At 38.9% G+C, this 16,780-nt stretch overlaps 1 protein-coding gene across 1 annotated transcript in view; it reads right to left on the bottom strand.

Moving 5' to 3' along the window:
• PLBD1 (phospholipase B domain containing 1) overlaps positions 1-16,780 on the bottom strand; it is a 35,797-nt gene that overhangs the window by 7,211 nt on the left and 11,806 nt on the right. The window contains exons 3-6 of the mRNA XM_029963590.1: positions 15,680-15,763; positions 13,645-13,783; positions 7,327-7,491; positions 6,024-6,168 (exon numbers count right to left, since the gene is read on the bottom strand). Coding sequence (XP_029819450.1) covers positions 6,024-6,168; positions 7,327-7,491; positions 13,645-13,783; positions 15,680-15,763 — 533 coding nt within the window. The remainder of the gene's footprint in view (positions 1-6,023; positions 6,169-7,326; positions 7,492-13,644; positions 13,784-15,679; positions 15,764-16,780) is intronic.

The raw sequence follows: 16,780 nt of genomic DNA, 5'->3' as shown, positions 1-16,780 counted from the left end.
CTGTGTAAGAGAAAAAGCTCTTCCTACTCCTCTTTCTGACATATTGTCACTGGATTTTTTTAGGCCTACGAGCTCTGCAAAGTCAACACAGCGATGGATCTCTGGGCAGGATTCCCTTCCAGGTTACATGCCAACAGAAGTACCAGGTTTAGTGGCAGATCCCACGCCAGGAGGTGCCATTCAGAGCTGCAAAGGTCAGCTATAATGCCTTGGATAGCGTGGTGACTACTTGTAAAGCAGAAATAACTTGACTTTGAGATTACTCAGCAGATACGTGGCTGCCAGGCTGGGGAATAAAGGTTGTTAACCAAGCTCCTGATGGGGAAGTCATCTGGAACCTCGACTCTCGTTAACAAGTTTTTAATAGGATCAGTCTTCAAAGAGTATAAAATGCTAAAATTCTGTGCAACATCACAATAGTCGAGTTCCACTATGAAATTTTCTACAGCAAGCTTTATTAATACTCTCTGGAAAACAAACTAAGGTCACCAACCCGTGACAGCAAGAAAGACTACTCCATTCTGCCTCCTATTCCTGGACTTTATCTAAAGACAGACCTCATTCAAGCAAAAGTAATGTCTGAGAGCTCAATTTCAGCAAAATTTCTTTAAAGTATCGAGTACTCAAATTAGAACAGATTCATGAAAATATACTTTGTGGTCACCTGTTCTCTAAAAATATATCAGTATAGAACAGGCAGAGAACCCTGGCAGCTGGTATTTTATTCTTGGAGACAGAAAAAGAATATCAATAAATTATGTACATCAACAGCAGAGATCTCTCTCAAATAAGTAACAAGAGAAACACTCTAAACCTGGCTCTGCCAGTCTATTTTATACAAAGACATAGGACATCCAGTGATAAACTGTTGTATAACGAGTCAAGTGCTTGCCCAAATGGAGACAAGAAATGAAATTGTTAAGCAGTTGTGATTTGAATTAAGCACAAATTCTCATGTGGGTGACAATGCCAAGTGCCCTACTTCAAAATAAATCAAGTAGTTTTTATCCTTCACTTTCAATAAACAGCTGAGATAAAACAGAAAAACTTGATTCAAAACAAGTGTCAATACAAGAAATGATGTTGAATTAACTGAAGGTTGAACTCCGTAATTCAAATAAATTGCAAAGCTCAGCTAAGCTGAAAACAAGGGGATTTCCTTCTGGGCCTTAGTATTTACCAAGTTTTATCCTGCAATGTTTTATAACACAACATGCCCTCCATGATACACCATTGCTAGCCTAATTATTTCAAGATGGCATATACCATTTTGATTTAGGTACCCTTGAAACGAAGGAAGTTAAAACACCAACAACAGATTTACACAGAGTAAAGACATTCATAAAAATAAAACCTGGGCAGAGAAGTCTAGAGATAGCAGCAGATATTTGATGTCCTCTTGTGTCATTCTTCTATTTTTAAGTATGTATGATAATCTGTTGTAATTGAAAGTGTTATCTCTGCGCAGTTCATCTCTTCTTTTCTGTAAAACCATCTCTGTAAACCCATATCCCATTTTGGTCAGCAACACTCAAAACATTTATTTATTTTTTTTTTACCCCTCCCTCTGATGAACCTGACTCTTCCTACATAGAAACAAGCAAAAACACTTCTGATTGCATCTTCTGGGTCTGAACCATTTAGATTCAGTTTCCAATCACCACTGGAAAACTGAAGGTTTCAGAGTCTGGAGTTTCATTCATCATGTCAATATTAATCAGCCAAGCAAAGCAATTTTTTGCAGTCTGAGTGACAGTGTTCTCCAGAAAGGCAGCATATTGAAGAACACGTGGGTGGTAACACATTTCTGGCAGCTACTACTCCTAAAGAGGTAGGCTGTTGCTTTCTGAAACAGCATCAGCTTTTTTGGTGTTTTAGAAGGTCACTGTGCTCATTCAAATACAGAAAGGGCCAGCATTACCGCCTGGAAACCAAAGCCTATCCCATGGGAATAGCTCCCAACTGAGATGCTCAATGTTCTGGTCTATAAACAGACCAAAAAGCAGAGGTATTCTCTGGATTATCTTTCCTGATCTATCTGCAGCTGCTTCTTAAGACTGAACATCTTCCTTCACTTCACAGCTGCCTTCCTTCACTTGCAGACATCTCCCAGGCACTAAGAAATAGAACATTCCATACCACAGCTCTAGTCTCTCATCTCCTAAGTTCAGACACATCCTTTGCTTCCATCCAGGTTTTAAACAGATGTTGGAGGAAGCAAGGAAGCAAGAAATGGTCTGGCAGTATCTCATGAGCAAGCAGGTCCCCTGAGAACAATATCTGCTGGCCTTCTCGTGGTCTGTTCCTCCTAGGTCTTGCTCCAGCTGGCAGGAAGAATAATGCTGCACTTTCTCATCCTGCATTAACACCAGATTACTTCAAAGCAAGGGACACATACTACTTCTCTTAGCATCACATGTATAGACACTCATAAGACAACCTGTGCCATCATATTCCCATGTCATAGCCTGCCTCAACCAAGCAAGATCCCAACAGCAGACCAGAGAAGCAAAGGTAGCAGTAGAGTTCTTCTCAACTGATTTGCTTAAATGGCTAAAATCAAAGTAACATGCTTTAAAAGACTGTGGCTCAGCCCAGAGAAGGTAGTGCACTACTCAAAAAAGAGTGCTTGGGTCCAAATGGTAGATTCCCTTTCTTAAATGGAGTTCAAAACTTACTGTTCAAGAAGAGTTCTATTCAAATGGATGGAAATCTTGGGAGCTGCAACCTCCCAGCTATTCAAGGAAAACTGCAAATTTTATCAGTTAATTGGGCTCATTTCTTTGAATGCCTCAATGGGGCAGTGTAGAGAAGTGACTGGGGGGGAAAGGAGAGGGGCAGAAGGAGGAGAGGTGCAGCTTTCTCTTTAATCTTTACTAGATATGTAGTGCAAAATTTAGCACCTTGTCTCTATCTTCACATTTCTTACTCCCCCAAATGAGCACAACTTCCCTCAACATTTGTGAGCAACAGTAATGTGTCTGTACAACTTAAGTTCTCTCTGCTATGCATAGATTCACCAATCACATGAAGCACTTATGTCCAGAGCTTGAAGAACACACTGAAGTCAAGCATGCTCAAGCATTCAGCTCAGAGACATTTCTCCTTTCCAAAGACTCACAGAACTTTCATACATGCAGCTCTGCACACAGACACTTTCAAGAGAAGCACCAGCTAAGACTATGAGTAGAGCTCAAGTGAGGATTGGGGTGGGTTAGTGTGGAAATGAGCAGCAAGTGAAGAAATAATTCTGCAAAAACAGATTACAAGTCCCATTAAATTCCACTCAACTGTGCCTCTGCAGCACCACTGCTGCTCTGAAGGGGAGAAAGCAGTATAGAGAAGACATGCTGTTAACAGTGGACACTTGAACATCCTGACAGGAATGTGGATAACTGCTGGAGAAGCTGGGAAAGACTTTTCAATCCCTGCCTGTCCTCCTACCTGCTTGGGCACAGCAGGAGCAAAGAAGCCCAAGGTCTTCTAGCTGTACAATGCACACGCTGACACACATGGTTACTCAGTAGTGTCAGAAGCTCTAAACTGAGTCACAACAAATATTAAGTTTTGCAGATTAGTAGTCTGTCTTTTGAAATTCAGTAAAAAAAAAGCCAAATAACATGGACAATTTTACTCAATGACCCCAGGAGAAATCAGGAATTTTGCACATTCCTTCTCAAAAGCCAAGTGACTCCTTGAAGTTTTTGTGACACAGCTTTTGGACAGCAGAAGAGTCTGACTATATACAGCCTACTGGATTACAGCAATCTTTAAATTACTCAGTTAAGTGTCACTGGAAGCCTGGAAGGACACCTGTCTTTTAATGCTGTTTCCTCCAGAAGTCAATACTTCTGTGTTCATTAGGATTAGGTTACTATTCAGAGAGATTCCTAGGTTGGCCTTTCTTACTGGTCCTTAGTGTCTATAAGGACAGAGAATAAGAGTGGGAACCTGCATGCAGGGAAGTTACAATTGTCAAGTTGAACCATGGCCAGGACCTGCAGATTCCACAGTCAGATGTCCTGAAAACATCATCTCATCATAACATGGAGCAGAGGAATCTGGCAGTTCCTTCCTTCCTATGTGATGTCCCTTGAGCATTACTAGGCCAGTGCTTTAGAGCTTACTCATCCCCTGGCAAACTGCAAGTCTGTGAATACATCCATAGCTAATGCAATTTGCTGCAGTCAATGGACCATGCTTGTCCAGTGCCTGTGATAGCACCCTGTAATCAGGCAGCCAGGGAGCACAGCTGACATACCACAGGTCTCTCAAACTTCATGGGAACTATACCTTGCAATCATTCTCAGTCAATTATTTTGTTGGCAGAAGTACACCTTTCCACATTGCTATGCCAGAGTCTACAAAAGCAAGCTTTAAAATAAGCCATCTTTGCAGACCTCAACATCTCAGGGAAGCACACTGGGATTTTGTACACTAGTGAACAGACCCCAGTCATTTCAGCGAAGTAGCAGCTTTGTATGGTTTTCCCATACAGTGTGCTTTCTCAGCCCCATGAAAACCCAATATTGGTATTTCACTTCATACAAAGAATCCACAGAAGGAGCAACCCAAAGACATCACCACAGATCCCCACTACAATAAAATAATAAATGCTCTGCGTGGCTGATCCTGATTCCTGGTTTTGAATCTGCAGCACAATGCAGTACACAACAGGTGCTGAACAGAGTCACATTCTCCTGAGGGACAGAATTATCCTCAGTACTTCTGTTGAGAGCCAGAATAACTTTATGAACATTCAGGTGATGAACAGAGCTCAGACAGAAACCTTTGCTTTCTACAAAATTTCTTTCAACGAGCAAGCGAAATTCCTCCAAGGCAATCAGAGATAACCCAGGCTCTTGAAAGGCTGCACACTTAGATATTTGCCAGAACACCTCTACTACTTCCTCAAAGAAAAAAAAATTTCAGTTGTCAGAAAACATTGCATTCCTGAGGGTCACTGAGGAGGGCCAGAATCCCACAGAAAAAGGCTTGTTTTCAATGTGAAATGAATGCAACTGCTTTTCAAAAGTTTCCTAGTCACAGTCCCAGGAGTCCCTCCCATGAAAGACCCTTCCCTTTGCAGTAAGGCACAGTAATTCAACAAAGGCACAGTAATTTCAACGTTTGGAAATTATCAACCAACAAAATTTCATCAGAATGAGATAGTCTCCTGTGGCACACAGGTCACTTAAAAAGGTTTATGAAGACTCTTGAGTGTTTGGGTATTTTTTAATTTGAAATTTCACCTTTAAAAACTTAAGCAATGCTAACTCTAAGAGGGAGTCATAGATACACTTTAGTTTTTCACATTCACATTTCTTGTGCTATTCTAGCAAGAGAATTTTACCACTGAAACATTAAATGCTGGCAATTTCTAACATTTGGCCTAATCTTACCAAAGGAGATTTTAAATATTATGGTGACTATATTACTAACACATGAAATCAGCATAAAAAAATACTGCCCTCTGCAACAGCTTATAGAGGAGTTGGAAGAGGAAGATGTGGGTGGAAAAGAAAAAAACACCAAGCCAACAACAAAACAACTGAAGGTTTGTTAACCCAACATCAAAGAAGTCAATACAATTTCAAACAGCTAGTGTTTGATACTCGCTAATAATCCCATTACAGCACGAGTCATGTCACAGTGGTAAACACAAGTGCTCAAAACTGTTATTACCAAACATGTGAACGCTACAGGCAAGGTGAGGAGTTCAACAGTTGAGATGACTGCAGACTACAGGAGCAGAATCCAAAGCAGCATGTTTGTGCCAGAGGTAAAATATTTAACTAGTACTATTCAGAGCACTGCAAGTGATTAATCAACAACAAAAGACAATGACAACATCATGTTCAAACCAGAAAACTGAAGATGGCATTTTGTCCTCTTGGTGGCTAGAAGTTTTAAGGTAGATTGAAGCCAGTGCTTGTTGAGGTATCATTCTTTTCACAGACAAGACAGCAAGGTGGTCCATGCCATACTGAATAGCTACATGGCTTTGGTTTTCTTGACTTTACCTGGGTAACTGCTGAATGAGACACGGTTGGTGCTAGTGTATGGATCAACTATATTGAAGTTCCAGTGCTTATATATTCTCAGTGTGGCTGCATACGTAAACCAGCTGGAATGGGCAAAATATATATTCTCATATCCAGGTAGAACCTGAAAAACATAAGCAGAAAGATGACCCCACTATATTCTGCCTTCTTTTTACTTGATAGAAGCTGGGAAAACAACTTGTTTTAAGTAGTTAGATTAATTGCATTATTGAAGAAAGAGCAGATTCTTGTGCTTTTAACTGTGCACTTAATGAATTTCGGAAAACCCCGGAAACAATTCTTGCCCATGTGTTGTTCTCAAAATAAAAACAGTTTAGGGTTACTGGGGACACTTGCATCACATGGAATGTTTTTTTTCCCCGGTTTCATTTTGAATACCTGTATTCACACATTCAGATTGGATCTTTGCAAGCATATCCAGCATTAACTTAAAACATGCTGTTTCTGTGAGAATAACTCTGATTTGCCTTAAAGTAAAGAAGCAAATGCAAGTAAATTCAATTTGAAAAGGTAAATATATATATTTATAATATGTCTTTTCAAAATATTTCCCTAGTTCTAAGAATTATTGTTAGGCCAGAAACCTCTTGCTGCAGGCAAATGCTTAAATGAATGTTTTATAATTTAAGGTGAATATTGTTGCTCTGCAATACCTGGAGTCTCCATATGCTAATTAAATCCTTGATAATTCTAACTGAAAAATGTAATTACCACCATGATGTAGCAGACACTTATCTTAAAAACATGGGGGGGTTTCTGTCATTAATCCCATTGGAAAGCCATTCCAGAGTGTCTCTATCAACAGAAAACAGCAGCCACTTTCACCCATTTATTTTTATGTTAGCACTGTCCTTCAGTTTATGCAATCCTTTTCCCTTTCTCCCTGCTTCTTTGCCCAATGTATTTGTAGTCATTCACAATACCCCTTCTTTCAGACTTCGCTTGGCTAGGTGAAACAAGTTACTCTCTTCCAGTCTCCTCTTTGTGGTAGTTTCTCATTCCCTAGTAATTCTAGTAGCTTTTCACTGTCCATCTCTGTGGTTTCAGTTTGGTTTGGTCTTTTCCCTATCCTTGAACACAAGTGAAAAAAACTGGACTCAAAATCCTATGGAGGCACAAGTTGTACCTGCATAAATACACCTTAATAATCAACAGAAGTACCTTTATGCACACGCAACATAAACAGGAAAGACTCCAGAAACGTAGACTCGTGACACTGCAAATCAACACAGTCACTGGAAATAAAGTTCTTGGTGCTCACCTTGATCAGTGCAGAGCAGTGTCCCATATCCCACTGGTATCTCCCATGGCCTCCTGGCTCCACATTGCATTGTCCACCCCGTGCAGAATACTCAAATAATGCAGGAATAAGGTCCAACAGGTCTCCAACAGCATTCAGAAACTGGACATCAAAGTTGCTCAGTGGCTGAGGAAAAGGAGAAAAGGAGAGACCACAAAAAACATCTTGCAACAGAGAAACATCAAGACAGTCTCCCTTGTTAGAACTTTTCTTACACTAATAAACACTCCTGGGAATTCTCAGATTTTTATAAACACTGCAATTTAAGACATCCTTAGGACTGAGGAGGAAGAACAAATGAGGGAAACAAGACCTGTTAGAAATACCAATCAAGTCAGAAGTAGCTGAAGAAGGAAAGTCACGCAAAAGTCTATGTGCTTTTGAAAACTCCTTATGGTTGGAGCTAGCCAGAGCTGACAGCATTAACTACACACAGCTGGTTGTGTAACATGCTCTTCAGAACCTCCTCTTAGTTCGCCCCTTCAAAAAAAAAGAGCTTAACAGTGGTTTAGCCTCAGCCTTCAAATACCGTTTTCTAAATCTTTCCTGTTCTTGCTTCCACCATGCTTTCAGTTTAAGCAAAGCTTAAGGAAAAGAAGTCAGAACACACATCACTACAGAGCTGTGAACAGTAATTTTAGAATGGCACATAATCATATAGCAAAGAAACACACTGCTTGCAATATAAATTAGTGTTATTAAACCATATAGCTGACCTCTCTACAAACCCCAAAAAGGGGAGACAAGGACACAGGAAAAATAAACAGTGCCAAATCCATTTACTTTTTATTCAGAAGGCTCAATTCTGTGTTATTCATCTGCTGTTTTGGCAAAAGGCCTCAACAGCAGCTATAGTTTGAGGAAGAAATCCAAAGCAAATTTTCATATATGTTACAATGCTTTAGTTCATCATGTTTTTGCTGTAAGGATATAAACAGGGAGCAACATCAAGAGACATATCTTTACATAGTTTTAAGCAACTTGGAGGTATGAATCATTTACAAATCAGTCCCAACAACTTTATCTCATTGGAATCCATACAGAGAGACCTGGCAGTGTTTCAGCACAATTTTTCCCCATCCAGCTGCACTGAAAGGTCTGTGAGCCCACCACACAATAAGGAGAAGCTGCTTTCCAATCTCTGATTCACATAGGCATTACTGTACAATACCAGGAAGGGAGCAAACATATGAGAATGCTCAGCCAGCCCCAAGACATTTTAATTATACTTGACATCCATTTGCTACCAACTCCATATTCCCCTTCATAAAATCTGCCTTCATTGCAACATCTACAGGTAGCTACGTTGATCCTGCTGCAACATCAGTCAGAATTGCCTGCATATTTCTTAAGTTTCACATTTCTGCACTTTCTTACAGTCACTTCAAGTCAAAACTTTTTTAACTATCAGGAAGTCCATTCAACTTAGAACAAAAGTGCCAAGTAAGAATGCTTTCATAACAACAAGCACAGAAAAGTAGTCAGAAAGCAGGAGCAAGGACCCGCTCAAACAAAGTACAGGTTATGCAAATTCCTAGGGCTCCACTGGGTGAGATTAGGCTGCCAGCTGCCAAAGCCAGCCAAAACATCAAAGAAGCAAATGAGGATCTAGGTTAAGCACCCACAGGGGTTGGTTTCATTTCCCTTTTGAGGGGCAAGCAAATTTTGTTCCAGTTTATTTCCAAGAATTCATTACTCTCCTTGAATAAACCAGACTGTGTTTAAGACTGTCTGATGCTCAGCAAAATCACACAAGCACAGAGCTTCTCTGGAGTCTCAGTAAAACAATGCATTGAAACAGAAGACACGGGTATCTGCAATGCAGGCCAAATCTGGGAATTTCAGGAGTGGTCTGAGGCTTCTGCCTTAAGGCCAAGAGCCCCAGTTTTGGAAAAATTACAGCTGATTTCCAGGATATGTGAAGAAATCTCTATGAGGAGTTAATCAGTGTCCACTAGCAATAATTAGACCTAAAAACCTGTGCATCATAACAAGTGCATAATAGAGGACATATTACAATCTTTTGTAATCACCTTCTCCTATCTCACAGAGCAATATCAGGAAAATTCCTTGTATACATGGTTTACATCCTGAAGAACAGGGAATGAATGAGCTAAATTGACATGGAGAGGTGGTACAGCCACAAGAGAGAGTCCCTTTGCTAGAATGTGTGGCTCCTCTAGGTAATGTCCTGCATAGCAAAACAGACAAACAAAAAAAAATCAATTTGAGTTCCAGTGACATAAGCAGCAGGGAGAAATAAACATATAAGGGGCAGACAGGACAGAAACAGCCTTAAAGGCTTGTCTACATGAGACATTAAAATAGACACCTGTAACCATTATTTTCCAGTAACTTCTCCAAGCATGAGCACCCTCAATACAAAATAAAGAAGTGCAAATAGAGAGCTGTCCTGGAGTCATTGTAGTATTTAAAACTCTGACACCTCCTTATTCAAGAGTAATATCCCTGCATAGACAAGCCCAAGATTAATCACAGCGTTGGTAAAGCATTAGGCAGATGAAAAGGTGTAATGTTCTTTGAGTGCCCCTCCTTCAGAAATTGTCTTAACAAAAGGGTTGGGTTTGTTTACTGGATATAAAATGTTGCTAAACCAGCTAGAATAATGTCACATTTTAACATGAAAATATATTCAGATTTTGACATCACTCTTAATGATACCTGCAAGTATCAAATTCAAAATACAGAAGTTTACATTTCCTTCCTGCAGGTCTTAATGGAAGCACTTACCTAAAACAGCCCAGCAGGAAAACAGACTCCATGCAATTCAAAACAAAGTTTAGAACTGTATGCTACAAAACATTTGCTTCATAAATAATAATAAAAAATAATGTACTAGTACTACTATCAAACAGTTCAGAGTCCAAATCAAATGTTCTTTTTGCAGTAAGGCTCAGTTATATGTGGCAGACAGAATGGTTCTACAATATTCAAGTGAAGTAAACCTGAAGTTTAGGGGACAGTAGAAAAATTGAACATTTCAGAGTGACTTGTGTGCACATAATCCAACTCTCATTTAAGCACTGTGGATTTGGCATAGTTTCAAACTACCATGCATAATAACAGACAACAGAAAGTCAGACCTTTCAGTTGTCTTCCTCAGTAAGTGCACATCAACTAATCAACCAAATGTAAAACTTACTTCTGACAAGTTTGAAAAGGTTATGTGTAATGCTGATGAGAAAACTGAAAGCATGAAATGTGTAGAATTAAAAGTAGATTAGCAATTGAAACAGCTTGTTTCTATGCTCCTGAAAAGGAAGCAATTTTATACAACTGTGCCTACTGCTTAGTGTTGAAATCCACAGGCCTTGTAAACACAGTTCCTTTTCTTCATCCCCTTTATCTCTTTTAGTCTATCCTTGTCAACCAACCAACTTCTCAGTGTTCAGGAGAGCACTCTGTCCATGTATGATCATTCATGGGCAGAGGAGAAATGTAAGAACTTAGAAATCCAGCTCCTCCTCCCCTTCTCTTTCTCCTGTCTCTGATATTTTGGGAGTTATGGGAAAAAGCTTCCCAACCTTTTTTCTACAGCATTTATTCTTATTTTAAGCCATGGGTAATGGGAGCAATTGCCCTCTGCACATACCAAGCAATTAGTTGGATTTAGAAGTACACAGTTTTTCCAAATAGCAGGTAGAACATCTGGCAACAAAATACAGACTGTCACATATTGGGTTTTGGTTGGGTTTTTTGTGGGTTCTTTTGTTTTGTTTGGGTGTGGGTAAAAAAGGAAAACACCACAATTCGCACACAAGGTATTTTAAATATTTCTAATGTTCATTACAACCATGAATCTAAACTACTGCACTACTAGATATCAAAAGAAACTTGTTCCTGATGATGATAATCCTAAAACAATAAACACATGGAAAGGATTCTTTTTTAATTAAACAAAAGTAGTATCTACCAAAGGATAGATGTAAGAAGAGACTTTCAAAGCACTGAGGAAAACATGCAATGGGAATGAGATTTGCTTTTAAAAGCATGTAGAATTTGGGGGTTTTTTTAAGGTGAGAACTGAGTAACGTAAATAGCTCATAGTTGTTACTGCAGTTGCCACCCAACAAAATATCAAAACGATTGGATTAATTGAACCAAAGTACAATTCTTAAGAAAAAATCATCTATTAGGTGAATTTATTTGCCAAACATTCTACTTACTAACAATCTAAAGGATTTAAATAGAAGAACCTTTTAAACATTCTTATAATATGTACTGGAAAAGGAAAGTTGACAACAGCCTCTTTGGATGGCAGACTTCTTTAATCACAAGGAATAAGGAAGATACTGTTGGTCTTCTTGTTTGTTTTGTTTGTTAGTTTAGTTAGGGCTTTTAAGTGCCAACAGTTTACAGAAGCTGAGTTGATGCTCAGAAAAATGGATGTGTCAAAGCTAGAATATTAGTCAGCAACTTTGTATCTGTACCTGTTTCCCTTGCCCATGTAAGATTGGAACAACAGTCTTCAAGATCTTCCAGATCCTGAAGAAGATGCTAACAGCAGTAAATATGTACATACACAGCACTGGTGTAGCCTAATCTCCCAAAATTATTTGAAAAGTAGCATGGTATCCAACAAAATGAACTGCCTGTACTTTTGCAGAGCTGTCAGGTATTACTTTGATGCCAAGGAAAACCAGCACCTAGGTGCAACAGCAGCTGTCCAAAATGTACTCAAAGGTAAGAGACTGATGCTAACTTACTGGCTCTGGTACACAGAGGAAACAGCAGCACATCTCAAATGAGAAATACATACACAGGGAACATTTCTGCTTTGAATAAAAATATATGGATCTCAATGTAAGTGATAATGTCCAAAGCTAAAATTGTGACTGGCATAGAAAAGAGTCAAAATAAATCTCACCAACTGCTGCAGGCACATTTGGGAAAAGAAAAAAAAATATACTCCCTGCATATAGTTCAAGAGTGGAAGACACAAATATTTCAACCTGAACATATATCTGAACTTTCACTAAGCACACTGTTTTTATATAGGCATGCTGATAAGGCCTCTAAAAAGAGGATAAAATTACTCAGACACTCCAGAGGTCAGTGCTTTTTAGCATCAAATATACAGTTAAATAAGCAAGCATCAGGGAACACACCTTGCAGGTAGGACATGCCTATTACAATGAAATAACTCAGACACAACCTAGCACTTTCCCCTCCCCACACCTGAATCTAAAAGATTCTGAAGCAGCCAAAAAAAAACTGATGAGCTTTGCAGGGCTACAGGTGTTACAAAAGGGAATTAATGAGTTCTTCTCCTAGAAAGTCAAGGTTTCTAGTATTTTCCCCTATAAACTCAGGTCCCTCAGGGTGGATCATTGCTGTGAACACCTTTTTTTTCCAGTTTGAGCTGAGTCCCCACTCACGAAAGTCCCGGAGTAAATTCTATGCAAGAAAGATGTACACTTTACTAAAATGTAATTGTTTACAATTCAGGACTCCCAGCTCCTCAAAATTCTTGGTATAGTTAAACCTAGGCAAAAAGGGTCAACTACAATTATTCAAGTCCTCCCTCTCACACTGAAAAATCTATTAGACATTATACTTTAGGGACAGCATATGCTCTACAGGAGTTAAAGGACCTCTGCTATTACATACAATCTGATGATCTGGAAAACAATTCTAATTCAATTTTAAAAAAAAGGGGGAACAAAAAAACCAACCAAACAACAAACCACCACTAAACAAAACCCCCAAACCAATCCCACTTGGCCTGTCACAGCACTGACCATGTATTTTGTAACTATATGTTTTGGAGACTTAAGAGACAGAAAAGGAAAAGACATTTAGCAATATAAAAAAATAGAGAGGCTTTTAGAATTTCAAATCTGATGCTTGGAAATATGAAGAGAAGGTTTAATATACTCCCTACGTGCTGATTCATGCTGTTGTAGGTACTCCATATACCCAGAGGGTCATTTGCTCAATAACAATTGTAAAGTGACAGCAACAAGTACTTTAAAAGTGTCTGTCCTTCCAACATTCACATATGGATACAAAAGCCACCCCCAACTTAATGAGTCCAGGGTTCCAAGTCCACTGCAAAGGATCTGTGGTTATGTGACCCAAGTGCTTAGTCACATTATCTACACTGAACAGCCACTAAAGATTTTGTAGACTGGCATGCAGAATGAGTGCTTGCCACTAAGTATCTACTTTTTATTTTTAGACAGCAGATTTCCTTCTCCCATGTTTGTCCACTGACATCCCATCCCCAGCTACTGAAAAAGAGATGCATAGTCTTACTGTTTGTTTATGTAGTTTAGCCCACTCAAAGGCTCCCATGTACAGACCATCCAACTGTGCAATAATATAGCCAGCATGCCTCCAAAATGGGTCATCCTTATTATTTCTGATTTGCTGTCTTGTCCATTGATCTTGCTTCCTGCAGAGAAACAAACAGGTTGCAGTTTTCTTGAGGTTTTTAGAGTGTAATTGATAATGCAGGGAAAGGACAAATATATTATGACTCAGATGATCCAACCTTACTAGTGTTTTGAGGCAAATCATACTTTGGAAATCCTGCAGATATAAACATTACATCCTCCACGTGTAAAGGTTCATGCAACATACCCTACCATCACATGCTTCTACCAGTCTTTAGTATCAAAGAATGAGTTGGACTCCACCTTTGTGGCAGACTTTGCTATAGGAAGTCTAGCATCCCCAAAGAGTCAGTGAAAGGAAACAAGCATTTGATAGGTCAGATGAACCATTCCCTTTTAAATGCCTATTTAAGAACAGAAACAGACTGACAACTGAAGAGCCTAGCTCTCTCCCTTATTTACAAGTGCAATGAAGGCTTTGCTGATGGTGCTCAAACACTGCCTAAGAACCACTGTTATGCTCCTCTTAGTAAAAGGTGAGAGGCCAAGCAACTATGCCATGTGGCAAATTCAGTCAAGAGCCAAATAATCCAGGTTTAGAGCATGAGGCAACACAAACTGAACAGACTCTAGGGGCAGGAGCAGCCAATATTACAAGGATCTCTCAGAGTTCCTCTTTTGCTATGCACAAAGAGCCACAAAAGAACCCTTGGAAATCAGGACCAGATTCTGGCCTCTTCTATCTTCCTGTATCTATCCATCCAGCTCTATGTAAAGTAGCAAAATTGAGAGAACGAACCTGTCAAAGAAGGAAACTCTTCCAGTGGTATACGGATGATAAAACCAACCAGACTTAGCTTTCTAGAAGCATCAAGATGCAAGAAGTATGTTGGAGGAAACAGGGATATGTTCAGAGCATTCAGGGTTAAAGACTTCCAAGACAGTGCAGCAACTCATATTGCAAAACTACTATAAAGCAGCGATGCTTTATTTTTTTTGAGGATATACGCAATAGAAAAACGATGCAAGGCCACCTAGTATTGCCCCCCTCCATCCAACAATGCATTTTAGGGAATAAAACTGCTAAGCTGAGTCATTCTGGGAAAAAAAACCATACACACTGCTGTCAGATTTTTCTCACAAGGAGGAGCACAGCAGCGCTGAAGAATAATAGCAAGGGAGCGCTAAGATTTTTTTGCCTACCTTTTGATAAGCTAAAACCAATCAACTTTATATATGTGCACCAATAACAGAATTAGTCAGATATATCACCCCTTGCAGAAAGCACACAACAAGGGAAAGATGGGAAAAAATAGTCCCCAGAACTGACAGTTTCACAGAAGTATTTGTAATGGAAAAAAACCATAAGTCTAAGGAGATAAAATAATTGTTAATCAGAGCTGAGTTTTCCAGTACCTGGCTTGGTTCTTCTCCCACTTCTGGTTTCCCAACAGTGTAGCTGCATTATTCAAGCAGAATTACTTTTGATTTATACAGCTGAAGAGAAAAGTGAGTCAGGACTTTTCTGATTAGAACAGAATTTACATCAGTGGTAGAATAAGATACTAACCCAACAGAGAATTGTGTACCCAAAAGGATACACAATGCTAAAAAGATTAGCGTGCCAGGAGACCACTGTTCAGTAACATTCAAAATACCAGCTTTTTAGAAAAGGATTTTTACTAGAATGACCTTCAGAATTCATTGACATCATCCACACCCTTTTGTAGCAATGGTTTCAAACATTTCTTTGAAAGAATCAGCATTGGGGAAGAGTATATGCCCCTCTTCATGTATACTTAGAATTTCTTTTAATAATAATGACATTCAATCAGAAGGAAAGGAAGCATATATTTTCTTTATCCCAATAGGAAGAGAATAAAAACACCTTGAAAATTCTGTCACCCTCCAACCCCAAGTCTTGAATAATTTATTTTTAGTAACTAAATACATACGCCATAAAATTCTGAACTCCACTTCGGACGGTGGGATTCTTAATTAACTGTGGGTACATATTTGCAGCATGGTCATACATGTGCCTGAAAGAATAAGAGTAGCAGAAGTTATTCTTTTGCATCTTTCCTTCCTTCAATTTACCAACCCATTGATCAACAATGACAGCACTGACAGACAAGCAACACAGTCCACAAAGTAAGCTTTTCCTACTCACAGAAATTACTCCACTGTATGACAAACAGCAAAGGTAACACAAATGGATTGTTGAAATTTAACTTAAAATAAATGACCTTGTCAAGGCCTGCTTGAACTGCTGCACAATGCAAAGATAAGCAAGAATGAGACTGAACTACTTCATAGCAAAACTGCACATTCAGGGAATATTTGTAGGCCAGAAGCATCTTGAAAGCATTAGCACATTAATTCAAAGCACAACAAAAATAGTTTTCTGGAAAGCTATTCTATTTGGAACCAAAAAACCCACAAGGGTAAAGATAATATAATTTTCCAATTCAGTAATTTCATTATTTGGAGAGATAATTTCAGCATGATACCTAGCAGGTTTTACTTGCCATTAACCATGTGCCTTCCTTCCTGATTAAGATAAATATCCCCATTTTAAAGTGTGTATAGAATCACAGAATATTCTGAGTCCAAGGATCAAGTCCAACTCTTAAATGAATGGGCCCAAGGGATCAAACCCACAATCTTGGCATTATTAGCACTATAAGTTGATCCTGTATGTTCCCACAGAAACTCCCACTCCTAGTCCTAAACAGATTCAGCTTTATGGAGACTAAAATTCTTGTGGTTTTTTATTTGGGTAGCCATTTCATCCCCATTAGCTAATAGAAACAAAAGTTGAAAGGTTTTGTTGGTTAGTTGGTTAGGGCTTTTTTGTTAGTTTTGTTGAAGTCCTTCAGGATGAAATCAACTACCAAAAATGCTCAAGAATCCAGATATTAAAGTCATCCTTCCATTTTACGTGAAATGTTATTATTTGATTCAAACCAAAACAGAAATTCAACATTTCTTAATTTTGGGTCAAACTTAACTAATTCTTTTTTCTTCAGTCACTGATTAAATTTAAAAATAAAAAG

This window comes from Manacus vitellinus, unplaced genomic scaffold (assembly GCF_001715985.3).
Source record: "Manacus vitellinus isolate BGI_N305 unplaced genomic scaffold, ASM171598v3 scaffold_5_pilon, whole genome shotgun sequence".
NCBI lineage: Eukaryota > Metazoa > Chordata > Aves > Passeriformes > Pipridae > Manacus > Manacus vitellinus.
The sequence above is the reverse complement of the archived record's forward strand: the minus strand, read 5'-3'. Positions and strand labels throughout refer to the sequence as shown.